Genomic DNA, 17,342 nt, shown 5'->3' with positions numbered 1-17,342 from the left:
GATTTGTTTCTTCGCAAAATACCAAATGAAGACTGTTCAAGTATTTGGAGCAACCATAAGCAGTAATATTGCTCAAACAATCTCTTCATATCTTATCAAGCAATTTCCATGTGAATTCATAGAGAATGCTTCTCGGAAGCTCACTATGATGCCACTATAACAATATGATAACGATTAAGTAAAACATAGAATTTCTAGTTCTAGATTAAAATCACCAATAAATACAAGTTTAACATTTCGTTTTCATTTCCCTGGACAAAGATTCAAGCCTCTTGACCCTGCTGGGACATCCCATAAGTTTAAGCCTCTCCTACATCACGTCTCTGTGGAACAAGAAACGCTACACTTCCAAAAATCTTGCAGGTGAAACAAAAGCAAGCTTTCCCAACTGAGTATCTCGACATATACACAACTCTAAGTTACCAGCTCTAAGATATTAGAGTATATCAACTAAAGAAGTTACTTGTATCATGTCCAAAATTACAAGTGTCAGCTAACATACAGATTCGATACTGGCTATAGGAATCAAATAATCACAAGCGACTGACTACACATGGATCAACTTCTTGAAAAAGTATGTGCCGAGGAGAAACCAACCAATAAGAACAAACATGAAAATTACCAGGTAAGTAAGGAAAGTCCCTCCTCCAAAGATGAGTCCTAAACCAAGCACAACGAGAGGCGGTAAATAGGTTTTAACTATAGATGTTTTATTTACCCAACGTCCCTTGAGGAAAATGAAAATGGCCAGGTTGACTACATTCCATCCACCAGCCTGAAACCCCAGCCTGTTTAAACCATTAGCTACAAAAGAATGGCAGTTGCAAGTGAAAATGCTGTAAGACAGGTGTTGGAATTCTTGAATGCTCTTCCTCAAGGCAGCATCCCATGTGTCCACATTGCTTCCAGATTCATCATTGTTCTCGACATATTCACTCGTATTTTCAGCTGGATAAGGAGGTATGCAGCAGCACTGTAGGCCATAAAAGCGACGAAAACAAAGTGAATATACATCACAACCAACCGGCCAACAAGCAAAATCAATGAATCCTACTCAATCACATCATAAAGTTAATAGATCTGATTGGATGGAAAAGCTGTAGGTAGCACCTAGAACAAGGGCACAACAACCAAGTGACAGCTTGGTAAGAGTAAGAAGATCCATGAAGGACAAAGCACGTTAGAGCCAGCAAACATACATGTTCTCTGCTTACTTGGAAATAGCGTGTTGGTTCCCCAAATGTGAAATTGTCTACAGAAACGAAGTTTGGCCCTGCAAAGTCCAAGATTATGCCATCCTCTCTACAAATCCCTATATGCCCAATAAAGGGGATAAACCATGACAGGACAGGAAGTGGTGACCATACGATGCAGCATGGAAATCGATCTCTTTTTGGATCAACTAGCATGGTATCAAGAAAATTATCTTCAATCATCAGAGCATGATCTGGATCTACCTCAGGTGCCATTAACCAGAAGAGCTTAAACAACTGGATCAGAAGAACATAACACTCAAAAACGATTACGATTCATATACGAATGCAATCATGTATGTCCAGTTACAACTTATGGTCTGCACTATCCAAAAATATGCCTTGCAGAAAAATCAAACTCATATGGAACACAACTAACCAACACTGCACCGTGCCAGAATACACACAGCTTTAACATTTCATCAGCATGATAATACATTTCCCTACATGTCCAGCAACAAAAGATATAATGTGCTCAAAGAGTTGCCTATCTTCAAGAAAGTGTTCCAGCTAATTATCTCAAATAAGTCAAAAATCCTGCAAAGCATCACTAGCACTAGCTTGAAACATGAAATGAATTCCCTTCAGCTATTAAATTGAACCCTCTTTTGAATTAGCACCAGTAAACTATGTTGCTCGGACTCTCCGAAAATGTCGTCAGGTGTGTGTCGGATCGTCCAAAAATAATGCATCTTTTAAGGATCCGACAAGGGTGCAGCAGCATTTTGGAGAGTCCGCAACGGTAAACACATATTGCTGGTATAGCTGTTACTCGGTAAAAGAATAAGCAAATGTCACGAGAAGGAGCAGAAACGTGCTAACAGTCACTTATAAATTGTTGAAATGCATGAAAGAGTGTTCAGCGGTTTGGAAATACAAAATCAAGTGTAGGAGCAGAGGCTGATCTAGCTTTCTAAACTTGGCCCTGAGCCAATGGCGTAGCCACATGCAATTAAGGGGGATTTAATTGAATCCCCTTCTCTCGAAAGTTATACTGTGTAAATATGGTTTTTTAAAAAAAGTTTCTATATATATCTAGAATTTTGAATAGAGAAACCCTTGACATAAGAGCAATATAGATCCCAATTGTGACATATTTGGATCTCTTTGAAGCCTCTCATCAGAATTCCTCGCTCCGCCACTGCGCTTTAAAAAGCCTTCTGCAGCAGCGACTATTTTGGCACAGATTACATATATATATGCTTAAAGAAAACATATACAAAATAAATTGCAACCACTACAAATTCACTGATTCTAAATCCTAGACCCGCCTACCTATAAGAGGCACATTCACCTAAACCAACAATCACTCTCATATATAGCAAGAGCAAACAAGGGTAAAATACCAAAACCATTTAACTGACTTAGAGTATGAACCATATTCCATCTAGTACATAAAACCGCTCCAACACAAGAAATCTTCAATTTTTAGCTACCGGAAATTGTTGGGATCACAATTTAGTTTTAACGTTTCCACCTTTAATAGGTTTAGCGGAAATTGTTGAAGATTGAAAAATGAAAGCCCTAATTTCTTTCTCCGATCTAAAATTGCATGATTGTATCAATTCTCTTACAAGTAGGACACAATAAGACTGGATAAATAGGTGTTTATATTAAAAATAGAAAGCATACCTTTGACACGAAGAGGAATGGCGCTCGGAGATATGATGGGGCTTCTGCCGGATAGACCGGAGTTTGCCAATTTTCACAAATTGGGACTTAATTTTAAATTTGTGTTTTTGGGTTAATTACACTAGACACCCCTTTCATATGATTCAGTTTCGGATGCATCCCACATATTTTAGAATAAAGCATTTAAACCCCCTATATTATGAAAATTATACACTCGCACCCCCTTATGAGGTATATTCATAAATAACTATATTAAAACATAATTTTTACTACATCCGTTCTAATTTATATAAACCTTTTCGAAATACAAGGATTAAATTTACTAATTATTTGTGTGAATTTGGACATAAAATTTTCAAAATATTTAAAAATTATTTGCAACAGACATGCTCAAAGAAAATATTGTTTGACTCTCCAAATAGTAATAGCAAGATGGTCGAGCTTTCAATTAGATTGTATTCCGATTCCATTAATAAGTATATATGATATTTAAGTTCATTATTATAAAACAAAATAAATAAGGAAAAGTGACATGGAAAAGTTTTAAATATGAAAGAATTACAAGAAAATACACATGACTTCACACTAGTTAAGTTAGATAATTCAAATAAGAAATAAAATAAAATCTTAATCGATATTGTAGCCCTATATATTAGATTTTTTATATATATTTTAGATAAGGAAAGATTATAATAATTAAAATTTTAGTTCATTTTTAAAGTTTTAAATACCAAAGAAAAAAAAGACAAATATTATCCAATGTAAAATCATAACTATTGAAGAAACAAATCCCAAAGAGAGAAGTAGAAAATGAAGCACTAGTTTTAATTGACGTATGAAATAATTACCGGTAGAAATTTCTTATATTTTTGTGTGTGTATGGATGAAAATTGAGTGAAATTGCTGCCAGTATATGATTGATACACGAGTTTTGAGAATGTGCTTTACTAGGTATTGCTACATGCGAGTAATTCATTATTTTCTCTTATACACAAGGGGGAAGGAGAAATAGGAGAGGGGATTACAAGATAGAAATTAAATCCTCACCAACAATGTAAAAAACAAATACATTAAATAAAAAAATCATATAAATCGAATAAATGAACGAAATGTTATGACCGTTTCAACCATTTACCACTACCTTTATTCCTATTACTAGATTATTATCTTATTGACTTACGATCTAAAACTTTGAATTAGATTAGGCTAAGCCTAATATTATATTAGGCTACTAAAATTACACTAATAACATTACAAAGCTATATTAGGCTACTAATTTTCAAACTTCAATTGATAATATTGTAAATTTAAATTCAAATTTCCAAGCTTATAAATTTTAAAGTACAAACACGATTTTTCTATTTTAATAAACTTTAAAAAGACAAAGAGAAACTTCAAAATCAAGCTCTAGACAATCATCTACTCTTCTTTTGTTTTTTTTTTCCGATCTAATTCAATCTCTGACCTTCTAGCGGCCTTTATTTTATCTCTTACTTGTAGGTGCTTATTGTAACGACCCGATCGGTCGTTTTGAGCTTTAGTATTTCGTTCAGTGATTTGAGACTTTGAGTTGCTTCATATAATGTATTATGACTTGCGTGTATGATTAGTTTTAGTTTTCGAGTGGTTCGAGATTATTTTGGAAGAATGATTCTCGATTTAGAAGCTTTAAGTTGAAAGAGTTGACCAAGATTTGACTTTTAGATAAACGGACTTAGAATCGAGTTTTGATGGTTCTGATAGGTTCGTATGATGATTTTGAACTTGTACGTATGTTCGGATTCGGTTTTGGAGGTTCCTAGATACATTCGACACTATTTGTCGAAAGTTAGTAATTTGAAGAACTTAAGAGTTCATAAGTTTGAGCAAAAGTTGATTTTGACGTTATTGGACACCAATTGGTGTTCCGAGACTTTGGATAGGTCTATATAGTTAAGTTGAACTAGTGTGCAAAATTTGGAAGTAATCCGAAGTATTTAAGTATGATTCAGACATTCTTTTGAAAGAATGAAGATTTAACAACTTAAGAGAAATTATATTCGGTTTGAGCCTCGATTCTTTGTTGTGATATTTATGTGTGTGTTTTGAGGCTTAGGAGTTTGGATAATGTATTTGCACTTTTGGTATGATTGGATGGGGCCCCGAGGGGCTCAGGTGTATTTTGGATCATTGGTTGAGAAAGTAGTTAAGGATTTGGAGTTTGACAATTGTCAATATCGTGCCAAGATGATCTTTTTCGGTATTTTGAGTGCACAAACAAGTTCGTAGTGTGTTTTATGATTGAAATGCATATATTGTGTCCGGGAGGTTCTGAATGAGTTTTGGGGTGTTAAAACGAAGATTCTTTTGTTGCTGATTTTCTAGTATAAAATGATTACGAAAATGTCATTTTTGTCCCTTAAAGTTTTAGACTTTCTTTAAAACTTCAAAATATCATATCTCCCTCATTTTAGCTAAATTGGGTGATTCAAAAAGCTATCTTGAGTGTAATCTCGCAAAGATTATGTTGGGCTTATCAAATATGAGTTTCGGGGTCATCTAGGATCTGATTCGAGATATAACAACTATTGCATTTTTTTTACTCGTTCCGAAATTTACTCACTTTTTATCACAAGGTTTTGGAGCTCGGATTTGGGTGATCTTGTAGGAAATTTTTACAAGTTGGATCGGGTAAGTATTTTTGACACGAATTTACTTATATTTCATGATTCCAATCTTGAATTTAGCAATTGTTTAATGAATCAAATTGAAAAAAATGAGAATTTTAGTAAAACATTTATAAAACATAAATTGATGATTTGAAGGCCGATTTGAGGTCGGAATTAGATGAAATAGTATGTTTGGACTCGTAACTGAATGAATGTTTAGAATTTATGAGTTTTGTCGGGTTGTAGGGTGCGAGCCTCGAGTTGACTTTTTTTATTTTTGTTAAAGATCGAAACTTTATTATTCGAAATCATTTTTATGCCTTTTATTTATAATATTAGGTTATTTTGGCTAGATTCGAGCCTTCCGGAGGTTGTTTCATCCGGGAATGACTTCTTAGAGTATTGGTTCAGCTTTTTTGAGGTAAGTGTATTGCCTAACTTTATTGAGGGAATTTTTCCAATAAAAGGGATGTTTTCCTAAAAAATGATATTGTTTGCTACATGCGAGGTGATGAGCGTATATGCATGTGTCAGGGTTTCCATGCTCGGGAGGGGGAAATTGTATGCTCCTTTGTACATTGATGAACTTTGTGATTCTATTGCCTTAGGTTTTACTTGATTCATGTGATAATATGAGTACAAATTTCAAAGCTAGAGACCGTGCTTTAGCCTATTACCATTTGATTTAATTTGATGGGCTCTTTGTGAAACTGTTGATGTACAAATTTGATCGTAACAATACCTAAATTACGAATACATTACTATGGCTGTTATTCTTGAAATACTTGAGTTCCATATTTGAGTTGAAGATCACTTTTGAGATTTGTTGAGATACTTGAGCAATGGGGTTTTTGAAGTCTATTGAATTGCTTAATTATGCAAGAATTATGATTCTCGTTCACGTGGTGTATTTTGCTTAACCACTCTTCTTGAAGTTATATGTGCTTCCTACCTCGCTTGTTGTTGATGTATATATATATGCTTGGTGAGGAAGAGTGTAAATCACGAAGGGTGATGCCATGCCATTATTATACATTATCATGTGAGAAAGAGTATAAAGTATGAAGGATAATGTCGTGCTATTTCATATACATTATTATGCACGAAGGATAATATCGTACTATTTTATTTACATTATCATGTGAGGACGAGAGTAAAAACACGAAGGGTGATGTCGTGCTATTGTATTTACATTATCATGTGAGGACGACATTAAAAGCACGAAGAGTGATGCCGTGTTATTTTTTTATATTATCATGTGTTCATGGCACGAAGGGTATTTCCGTGCAGGTGAGGACGAGAGACATGCATTATATTGTGATATCTTTTTCTTGCGTATACTTTTATGCCTTTATCATGAGTTGTTATTGTTGCACCTATATTTTATATTATGCTCGCAGTTGTCACATCTTTACCTTTTCCTTATTTGCTATTGTTATATCCATGTCTTCTATTTATTAATTATTATTTCGTTCATGTCTACCTTCTTAGTTATTATATTTACATCTATGCCCTTCCTCGTTTGTTGTCCTCAGATATAAACTTTCTACTTTACTAGATAGTGAAATTCATGTTCCCTTACCTAATTGCTATCATTACTTTTGTGCTTCCCACCCTGTTTGTTGTCGTTGTCCATATGCTTTGCTTTATCCGCTATTGCTACCTGTGTATTTTCTACTTTGATGTTACTGTTATTGGTATTTCTTTTACCTGGTTAGTTCTATTATACATATGCTTGGTGAGGATGAGATAAATGCACGTAGAATTTTTCCATGCCAATTAATTTGACATACATTTATATATTTGGTGAGTAAAAAATAAATACACGAAGGGTGTTGTCGTGCCATTTGATTTGATATCTTGAATACATTCCTCATACTATGATAATTCATGGATTTACTATGTTATTTGTTAGTTATCGCTTAAAGAAAAGAATTGGTTGTGATATTGAGAAAACTGACCATGATTTTCTTTAGTAATCAATTACTGCTTCGCATATTTGTCCTTTACTCTTCTCTGTTGTTTCTAGTATGGTCTCTATTGCAATCTACTTCACATGTTATATTACTAAGTATCTTTTAACTAAAAAACCTCGTCACTACTTCACTGAGGTTACTAAGTATCTTTTAACATTGCTTAACATGAAAAGCATGCGACTTTGTCTAACTGTTACTCTGGTCTATGAAGCCTCTAATGAAGTACTGAAAACACTGACTGTCTAAAAATACTGAAGACTGTAAAGTAATGATAATGCCCCGAAAGAACTGGGGCTCACCATATAAATAGTGCGAGAATCCCAGCGCTCTGAATCGTCAACCTGTAAATCACGATGCAGGCCCAGGACAAAGGGACATCAGTATATTTAAATTGCACTGGTATGTAAAGCAACTGAAAGAAAGAACTATAAATGCTGAAACTGAAACTAAATTGATAACTGATAACTGAGATGTGAGAACTGATAGCTTAACTGATAACTGATAACTTAACGAACAAATAAAGTAAGGATATGAAGACTCCCTCTTCTGAATGATGAACCACCTTTTATATGAATAAATAACCTGCGACCTTAGGGCCAATATATATGTGTACAAACTGCGACCTCGTGCACAAGTATACGTGTCACGACCCAAAATCCTAACCTGTCATGATGGAGCCTATCGTAGTACTAGGCAAGCTGACATTTATGAAATAACTCTAACACTTAAACAGAAAACAGATTTAAAGCACTTTAAATGATAACAACTTCTCATAAACAGGATAGAAAATCCAAAATACAACGCGGAAATTCCCAATATCGCGTCACTGTGTACATGAGCATCTATACATCACAAGTCCAGAAAATACTGTCTATGATAATATTGAAACTAAATACAATAAGTGGAAAGATAGGGAAGGAGAAACAAGGTCTGCGAAACGCCGGTAACTACCTCGAAATCTCCAGAAGATCAACTATGCGCGGAAATCAACACCCATTGCGTTCGGGAGCATATGGATCTGCACACGAAGTGCATGGTGTATTATGAGTACAATCAACTCAGCAAGTAACAATACTAAATAAAGAACTAAAGTAGTGACGAGCTTCACAGTTATAGTTCAATTACAGTGATTTCAACATAAGAAAGTAGGCATGCTCTCAAGTTCGATAAATTAGGTCAAACAGTTATTCCATGACAAGTTCAAGTGAAACAGAGTGTAATACCTTTCACAAATTTCAAGGCAATGATACATGAAAGCTAAGTGCAACAACAATGAAATCAAATGCATCATCTCACGGCCACAGTCACTCAACCTTCCCATTCACTCAGCACTCGGCACTCGCACTCAATAGGTACTTGCACTCACCGTGTGTGTGTGCAGACTTTGGAGGGGCTCCCTCAGCCTAAGCGCTATAATCTGCACGGACAACTTACGCGTTGCACAGACAACTCACGTGCTATAATATAATATCTGGATCTGCACGGACAACTCACGTGTTGCACGGACAACTCACATGCTGCACAGACAACTCACGTGCTATAGTATAACATCTAAATCTGCATAGACAACTCACATGCTATAATATAATAACTCACAATCAGGCCCTCGGCCTCACTCGGTCATCAACCTCTCCAGTCTTTCGGGATTCTAAAAATCATAATAAGCAGCCCAGACAAAAATAATATGATGCATCAAAATAAAACAATAGAGACTGAGATGTAATATACAATAAATTGTGGCCGAGTATAAAACAAAAATTAGCATATAATTCAACATGTACACGATCTCTATGGGTCCCTACAATGCCAACACGTAGTCTAAACATGATTTGTGGTTCAATTTCTCTAATACATGGAGAATGTACAGATAACAATAGATTATACAACTACACGGTTCCATGGAATTTGACCAAGTTGCAATTCCTACGGTGCATGCCCAAACGCCCGTCACCTAGCATGTGCGTCACCTCAAAACAAAATACATGACACATAATACGGGGTTTCGTACCCTCAGAACCAAATTTAAAACTATTACTTACCTCAGTCTGAGAAAATATCTACTCCAACACACCCTTGCCTCACGAAACGGCCTCCGAATGCCTCAAATCTAGGTATAAATAATGCGATATAATCAATACGGGATAAAGGAATCAACTCCATAAGAAAATGCTAAGTTATTAATCAAAATAAAAAATTGGCTCAAAAGCCGACTCTCGGGCCCACATCTTGAAATTCAATAAAATTCACAAAACCCGAAAGCCCTCTCAACCACGAGTCTAACCATACCAAATCTATCAAAATCCGACACCAAATTGTCCCCCAAATTCCCAAATCAAACTCTCTAAATCCCTAGCCTCAAACTTCCAATTTACACCTTAAATACACACCATCTAGGTGGGAAAATCAATGAGGACAAATATTATTGATCAAAAATAAGCACAACGGACTTACCTCAAGAATCCCCTCGAAAACCCTGTCAAAAATCGCCTAAACCGTGCTTGAAATGAAGCCAAAATCACGAACCCTCGTTTTAATAATCTGCCAAGGATTTTCGCACATGCGGCCATATATCCGCACCTGCGGAACCACTCCTGAGGTCAATTCCCCGCTTCTGCGGAAGCCACTTAAATTCCTCAGGCCCACATCTATGCTCTATGTTCTGCACCTGCGGAGTCGCTTCTGCGGCCTTCCATATGCTTCTGCGGAAACTGGCCCCTCTCTCAATTCCGCATATGCGGGCCTCGCTCGCACTTGCGGGTTCGCAGATGCGGTAAATTCCTCTCACCTGCGCCCTACCCAGCCCAGCCCAACTCCTCTTATGTGGTTCACCTCTTGCTTCTGCGAGATTGCACCTGCGACCCCCACTCCGCAGTTATGATTACACCAGAAGCTGGTGAGCTTCAGCACTTCCCTCAAACTTCAATTCGATCTGTAAACCATCCTAAATCACCCTGAGGCCCCCAGGACCTCAACCAAACATACCAACAAGTATTAATACCTCATACGAACTTAGTCGAGCCTTCAAACCACCTCGAACAACATCAAAAACACGAATCACACATAGATTCAAGCCTAATGAACTTTAAACTCCTAATTTCTACAAACGATGCCGAAACCTATCAAATCACATCTGATTGACCCCAAATTTTGCACACAAGTCACAAAATGACACCATGGACTTACTTCAATTTCCAGAATAGAAATCTGACCCCGATATCAAAAAGTCCACTCCAGGTCAAACTTTCCAAAAATTCAACTTTCGCCATTTGAAGCCTAATTCCACTATGGACCTCTAAATCATAATCCGGAAATGCTCCTAAGTCCAAAATCACCTAACGAGGCTAACTGAACCATCAAAACTCTATTCCGGAGTCGTTTACTCAAAGATCAAATTACATAACAGCTATAAAGTACAAAATGAGCAGTAAATGGGGGAACAAGGCTACAACTCTCAAAACGACCGTCCCGGTCGTTACATCCTCCTCCTCTTAAACAAACATTCTTCCTCGAACGGGTCTAGAAATATACTTAGAGTCTCAAATAGGTGTGGATATCTGCTCAGCATCTCCCGCTCGGTCTCCCAAGTAGCCTCCTCAACTGGCTGACCTCTCCACTGCACCTTTACTGAAGCTATGTCCTTTGACCTCAAATTTCGAACCTGTCGATCCAAAGCGGCCACCGGCTCCACATCATAAGTCAGATCACCATCCAACTGAACTGTGCTGAAATTCAAAATATGAGACGGATCGCCGACATACTTCCGAAGCATAGAAACATGAAATACTAGATGCACACTCGACAAACTAGGTGGCAAGGCAAGCTTGTAAGCCACCTCCCCAATCCTCTGATGTACCTCAAACTACCCAATATATCAAGGGCTCAACTTGCCCTTCTTCCTGAACCTCATAACACCCTTTATGGGTGAAACTTTGAGCAGTACCTTCTCCCCAACCATGCAAGCAACATCACGGACCTTCCTGTCGGCATAACTCTTCTATCTATACTGCGTCGTGCGAAGCCGCTCTTGAATCATCTTAACCTTGTCCCAAGCATCCTGGACCAAGTCAGTATCCAATAGCCTAGCCTCCCTAGACTCAAACCAACCCACAGGAGATCTACACTATCTCCCATACAAGGCCTTATACGGAGCCATCTAAATTCTTGACTGGTAGCTGTTGTTATAGGCAAACTCCGCGAGTGGTAGAAACTGATCCCAAAAAACCCCAAAATCAATGATGTAAGCGCATAGCATATCCTCCAATATCTGAATAGTGCGCTCAGACTGTCTTTTCATCTGAGGGTGAAATGTTGTGCTTAACTCAACCTGGGTACTCAACTCTCGCTGCACGGCCCTCCAAAACTGCGATGTAAATTGCATGCCCCGATCTGAAATGATGGACACTGGCACGCCGTGGAGGTGAAAAATCTCTCCGATGTTAATCTCAGCCAACCGCTCCAAAGTATAAGTAGTCCCAACTGGAATGAAGTGCGTGAACTTGGTCAGCCGATCCACAATCACCCAAATAGCATCGAACTTCCTCGAAGTCCGTAGGAGCCCAACTACAAAATTCATGGTGATCCGCTCCCATTTCCACTCTAGAATCTCTAACCTATGAAGCAATCCGCCCGGTCTCTGATGCTCATACTTTACCTGCTGATAGTTGAGGCACCGAGCTACAAACCCCACTATATCCTTCTTCATTCTTATCCACCAATAATGCTGCCTCAAGTCCTGGTACATCTTCGCGGCACCTGGATGAATGGAATAAAGCGAATTGTGGGCCTCCTCAAGAATCAACTCACGTAGCCCATTCGCATTAGGCACACAAATCTGACCCTGCATCCTCAATACCCTATTATCCCTAATAGTAACATCTCTGGCATCACCATGCTGAACCGTATACTTAAGGACAAGAAAATGAGGGTCATCATACTGGCGCTCTATGATGCGATCATATAAAGAAGACAGAGTAATCGCACAAGCCAAAATTCTGCTCGGCTCAGAAACATCCAATCTGACAAACCGGTTGGCCAAGGCCTGAACGTCCAAGGCTAAAGGCCTCTCTGCTACTGGTAGATATGTTAAACTCCCCAAACTCTCTTCCTTGTGACTCAAGACATCGGCCACCACATTGAGCTTTCCGGGATGATAGAGGATGGTCATAATCCTTAAGCATCTCCAACCATCTCCGCTGCCGTAAGTTAAGATCCTTTTGTTTAAACAGATGTTGTAGACTCCGGTGATCGATGAGAACCTCACAAGGAACACCATACAAATAGTGCCGCCAGATCTTCAAGGTATAAATAATAGCTGCTAACTCGAGGTCATGGACATGATAGTTCTTCTTGTGCACCTTCAGTTGTCTAGACGCATAGGCAATCACCCTACCGTCCTGCATCAACACTGTGCCGAGACCAATGCGCGACGCATCACAATATACGGTATAGGACACTGAACCAGTAGGCAATACCAACACCGGGGCTGTAGTCAAAACAGTCTTGAGCTTTTGAAAGCTCTCCTCACAATCTTCGGTCCACCTGAACGGAGCACCCTTCTGGGTCAATTTGGTCATAGGTACTGCAACAGACAAGAAACCCTCTACAAATTGACGGTAATACCCCACCAAGCCAAGAAAACTCTAGATCTCCGTAGTTGAGGAAGGTTTGGGCCAACTCTGAACCGCCTCTATCTTTTTAGGATCTACCTTGATCCCCTCACTCGATACCATATGGCCCAAAAACGCCACTAAATCTAGCCAAAAATTCACTTCGAAAATTTGGCATACAACTCTTCTCCTCTCCTCTCAAGGTCTAGAGCACAGTCCTCAGATGTTGCTCATGATCCTCCCAGCTCCGGGAGTACACCAGAATGTCGTCAATAAACACAATTACAAAGGAGTTAAGATAGGGCTAAAACACAATATTCATCAAGTGCATGAATGCTACAGGGGCGTTGGTCAGCCCAAAAGACATCACAAGGAACTCGTAATAACCATACCGAGTCCTGAAGGCAGTCTTCGGGATATCTGGCTCCTGAATCTTCAATTGATGATAGCCTGAACGCTAGTCAATCTTAGAGAACACCTTGGCACCCTGAAGCTGATCAAATAGGTCATCAATACGTGGCAATTGATACATGTTCTTCACTGTAACCTTGTTCAACTAGCGATAATCAATACACATTTGCATGGAACCGTCCTTCTTCTTTCCAAACAAGATATGAGCACCCCAAGGCGACACACTAGGCCTATTAAACCCCTTATTAAGGAGTTCCTGAAGCTGCTCCTTCAATTCCTTCAACTCAGCCAATGCCATACGATACGGTAGAATAGAAATGAGCTGAGTGCCCGGCGCCAAAGTAATACCAAAATCAATATCCCCGTCGGGCGGCATGCCCAGCAGGTCTACAGGAAATACATCTGAAAAATCTCGCACCACCGGGACAGAATCAATAGCAGGAGTATCAGCTCCAACATCCCTCACAAAGTCCAAATAAGATAAACAACCCTTCCCAACCATCCGTTGGCACTTGAAATATGAAATCACTCTGCTGGGAACATAGTCTAGAGACCCTCTCCACTCGATCCTTGGCAAACCCGGCATCGCCAACATCACGGTCTTAGCGTGACAGTCAAGAACAACATGATATGGAAACAACCAATCTATACCCAAGATCATATCGAAGTCCCCCATACTAAGCAATAAAAGGCCAGCTTTAGTCTTAAATCCCCCAATAGTCACTACACATGACCGATATACACGGTCCACAATAATAGTATCGCCCACTAGCGTGGATACATGAACAGGTGAAGCTAAGGACTCACGGGGCATATCTAGATAATGAGCAAAATATGATGATACATATGAATAAGCGGAACCAGGGTCAAATAATGTAGAGGCATCCCTGTGGCATACTGAGACAATACCTGTGATCACCGCATCAGAGGAAACAACATATGGTCTGGCAGGGATAGCATAGAATCGAGCCTGACCGCCCCCTGCTCGGCCTCCCTCTCTAGGGCGACCTGTAGCTGCCTGGGTCCCACCTCAAGCTGGCTGAGTGGGTGGTGTAACTGCTGGTGCTGGTGCTAGTGCCATCAACCGAGAACTCTACTGTGGAGCCTCACTCGATAATCTAGGTCAATCTCTCTTAATATGACCATCTCTATCTGTCGAGCAATGTCAACCACCTCGTCAAAAGTGGCACCAGATACCCTCTCTCTAGTCATAAGCACCCATAGATGATACGTGGGGCCATCAATGAACCTCGTGATCCTCTCCCTATCAGTAGGAACCAACCAAACTGCATGACAAGCTAACTCATCAAACCTCATCTCGTACTAGGCCACAGATATGCCATCCTGTCGAAGCTGCTCAAACCGTCTACGCAACTCCTCCCTAGGAGACTGTGGCATGAACTTCTCCAAGAAGATAACAGAAAACTCCTTTCATGTAAATGGTGCTGCACCAACCGGCCTGCACCTCTCATAAGCCTCCCACCCATCTGAAGGCATCCCCAGAAAACTGAAAAGTAGTGAACGAGACCCCACTGGTCTCCAGAATACCTGTTGTACGAAGCATCTACTGGCACTTGTCCAAAAAGCCCTGGGCATCCTCCGACTCAACACCACTAAATGATGGAGGCCGAAGCCTATCAAATCTCTCAAGCCTCATCTGCTCATCGTCAGTCATAACGGGGGCCACCAGGGCCTGAGCAGCTGCAACCGGCTGGGCTAGTAGCACCTCTGGTGTTTGAAGTCCCTGCATCACCTGCTCTAGAGTACAGTCAGCGGGGTCATGAGTACCTCCCCCAGCTTGAGAAGTGGCTGGTGCGGTTTGAGCCAAAACCACCTGAGCAAGACCAGTGCAAACTGTTAATATCTGGGCCAACGCCTCCTGAAGGCCTGGAATCACAATGGGCACAACTGGTGTCTGAGATGGCCCCACTCGCTCAGCTACATCTGGAACCTCCTCCTGAGCTGGAGCAACTAGTGGATCTGCAGGTGCCGCTCTAGTTGCTGTACGAGCTGCACCTCGGCCTCTACTGCAACCTCGGCCTCCCGTGGCCCTAGCTAGTGGTACTGGTGGTTGTCCATCCTATTCGGTAGAACACGTCCTCACAATCTGTGAGATAATAAAATACAAAAGTTTAGTTACCGAAAACTACAAATCCGCACGAAAACAATACAAGAATGTGGAATTTCCTAAGGGTTCGACAGCCTCTCAAAGATAAGTGCAGACGTCTCTGCACCGATTCGCAAGACTCTACTAACTCTGCTCTTGACTCATGAGACCTATGTAACCTAGGCTCTGATACCAACTTGTAACGACCCAAAATTCTAACTTGTCGTGATGGTGCCTATCATGGTACTAGGTAAGCCGACATTTATGATATAACTCTAACACTTAACAGAAAACGAATTTAAAGTAGTTTAAATGATAACAACTTCTCATAAACAGGATAGAAAATCCAAAATACAATGAGGAAATTTCCAATATCGTGGTGTCACTGAGTACATGAGCATCTTATACATCACAAGTCCGGAAAATACTGTCTATGATAATCTTGAAACTAAATAAAATAAGTGGAAAGATAGGGAAGGAGAAACAAGGTCTGCGAAACGCCGACAGCTACCTCGAAATCTCTAGAAGATCAACTATGCGCGGAAATCAACACCCCATTACGTCCGGGAACACCTGGATCTGCACACAAAGTGCATGATGTTGTATGAGTACTACCAACTCAGCAAGTAACAATACTAAATAGAGAACTGAAAGTAGTGACGAGTTTCACAGTTATAGTTCAATTACAGTGATTTCAACATAAGAAAGTAGGCTGCTCTCAAGTTCGATAAATTAGGTCAAACAGTTATTCCATGACAAGTTCAAGTGAAACAGAGTGTAATATCTTTCACAAATTTCAAGGCAATGATACATGACAGCTAAGTGCAACAATAATGGAATTAAATGCATCCTCTTAGGGCCACAGTCACTCAGCCTTCCCATTCACTCAGTACTCGGCACTCACACTAAGTAGTTACATGCGCTCACTGGGTGTGTGTATACTCCGGAGGGGCTCCTTCAGCCCAAGTGCTATAATCTGAACGGACAACTCATGTGCTATAGTATAATATCTGGATCCGCACGGACAACTCACGTGCTATAGTATAATACCTCAGAATCAGGCCCTCGGCCTCACTCAGTCGTCAACCTCTCTAATCTCTCGAGCTCCTAGAAATCATAATAAGCAGCCCAGACAACAATAATATGATGCATAAAAAATGAACAATATAGACTTAGATGAATATACAATAAATTGTGACTAAGTACAAAACAACAATTTAACGGATAATTCATCCTGTACACGACCTCTATGGGTCCCTATAATGCCAACACGTAGTCTAAACATGATTTGTGGTTCAATTTCTCTAATACATGGAGAATGTATAGATAACAACAGATTATACAACTACACGGTTCCACAGAATTTGACCAAGTCACAATTCCTACGGTACACGTCCACACGCCCATCACCTAGCATGTGCGTCACCTCAAAACCAAATACATGACACGTAATACAAGGTTTCGTACCCTCAGAATCAAATTTAGAACTATTACTTACCTCAGTTCGAGCAAATCTCTACTCTAACACACCTCTGCCTCGTGAAACAGCCTCCGAATGCCTCGGATCTAGGCATAAACAATGCGATATAATCAACACGGGCTAAAGGAATCAACTCCATAAGAAAATGCTAAGTTATTAATCAAAATCAAAAATCGGCTCAAAAGACGGCCCCCGGGCCCACGTCTCGAAATTTGATAAAAGTCACAAA

General features: G+C 39.7%; 1 protein-coding gene across 4 annotated transcripts; it reads right to left on the bottom strand.

Annotated features, from left to right (window-relative positions):
- Positions 1–419: 419 nt before the first annotated feature.
- LOC142171544 (protein RTE1-HOMOLOG-like) lies at positions 420–2,984 on the bottom strand. 4 transcript variants are annotated; one of them, XM_075234285.1, is made up of 3 exons: positions 2,886–2,984; positions 1,200–1,490; positions 420–973 (listed from the first exon to the last, which is right to left on the bottom strand). In XM_075234285.1, exons 2-3 carry the CDS (start codon positions 1,467–1,469, stop codon positions 548–550), a joined length of 696 nt encoding a protein of 231 aa, XP_075090386.1. In that variant the 5' UTR covers positions 1,470–1,490; positions 2,886–2,984; the 3' UTR covers positions 420–547. The 4 variants fall into 4 exon arrangements, with proteins under 4 accessions (XP_075090386.1, XP_075090387.1, XP_075090385.1 ...); XM_075234286.1 differs by having other exon boundaries at positions 1,215–1,490; XM_075234284.1 differs by lacking the exon at positions 2,886–2,984 and adding an exon at positions 1,633–1,826 and having other exon boundaries at positions 1,215–1,490.
- Positions 2,985–17,342: the final 14,358 nt, after the last annotated feature.

This window comes from Nicotiana tabacum, chromosome 17 (assembly GCF_000715075.1).
Source record: "Nicotiana tabacum cultivar K326 chromosome 17, ASM71507v2, whole genome shotgun sequence".
NCBI lineage: Eukaryota > Viridiplantae > Streptophyta > Magnoliopsida > Solanales > Solanaceae > Nicotiana > Nicotiana tabacum.
Note: the sequence above shows the minus strand (reverse complement) of the source record. Positions and strands in the feature narration are given on the sequence as shown.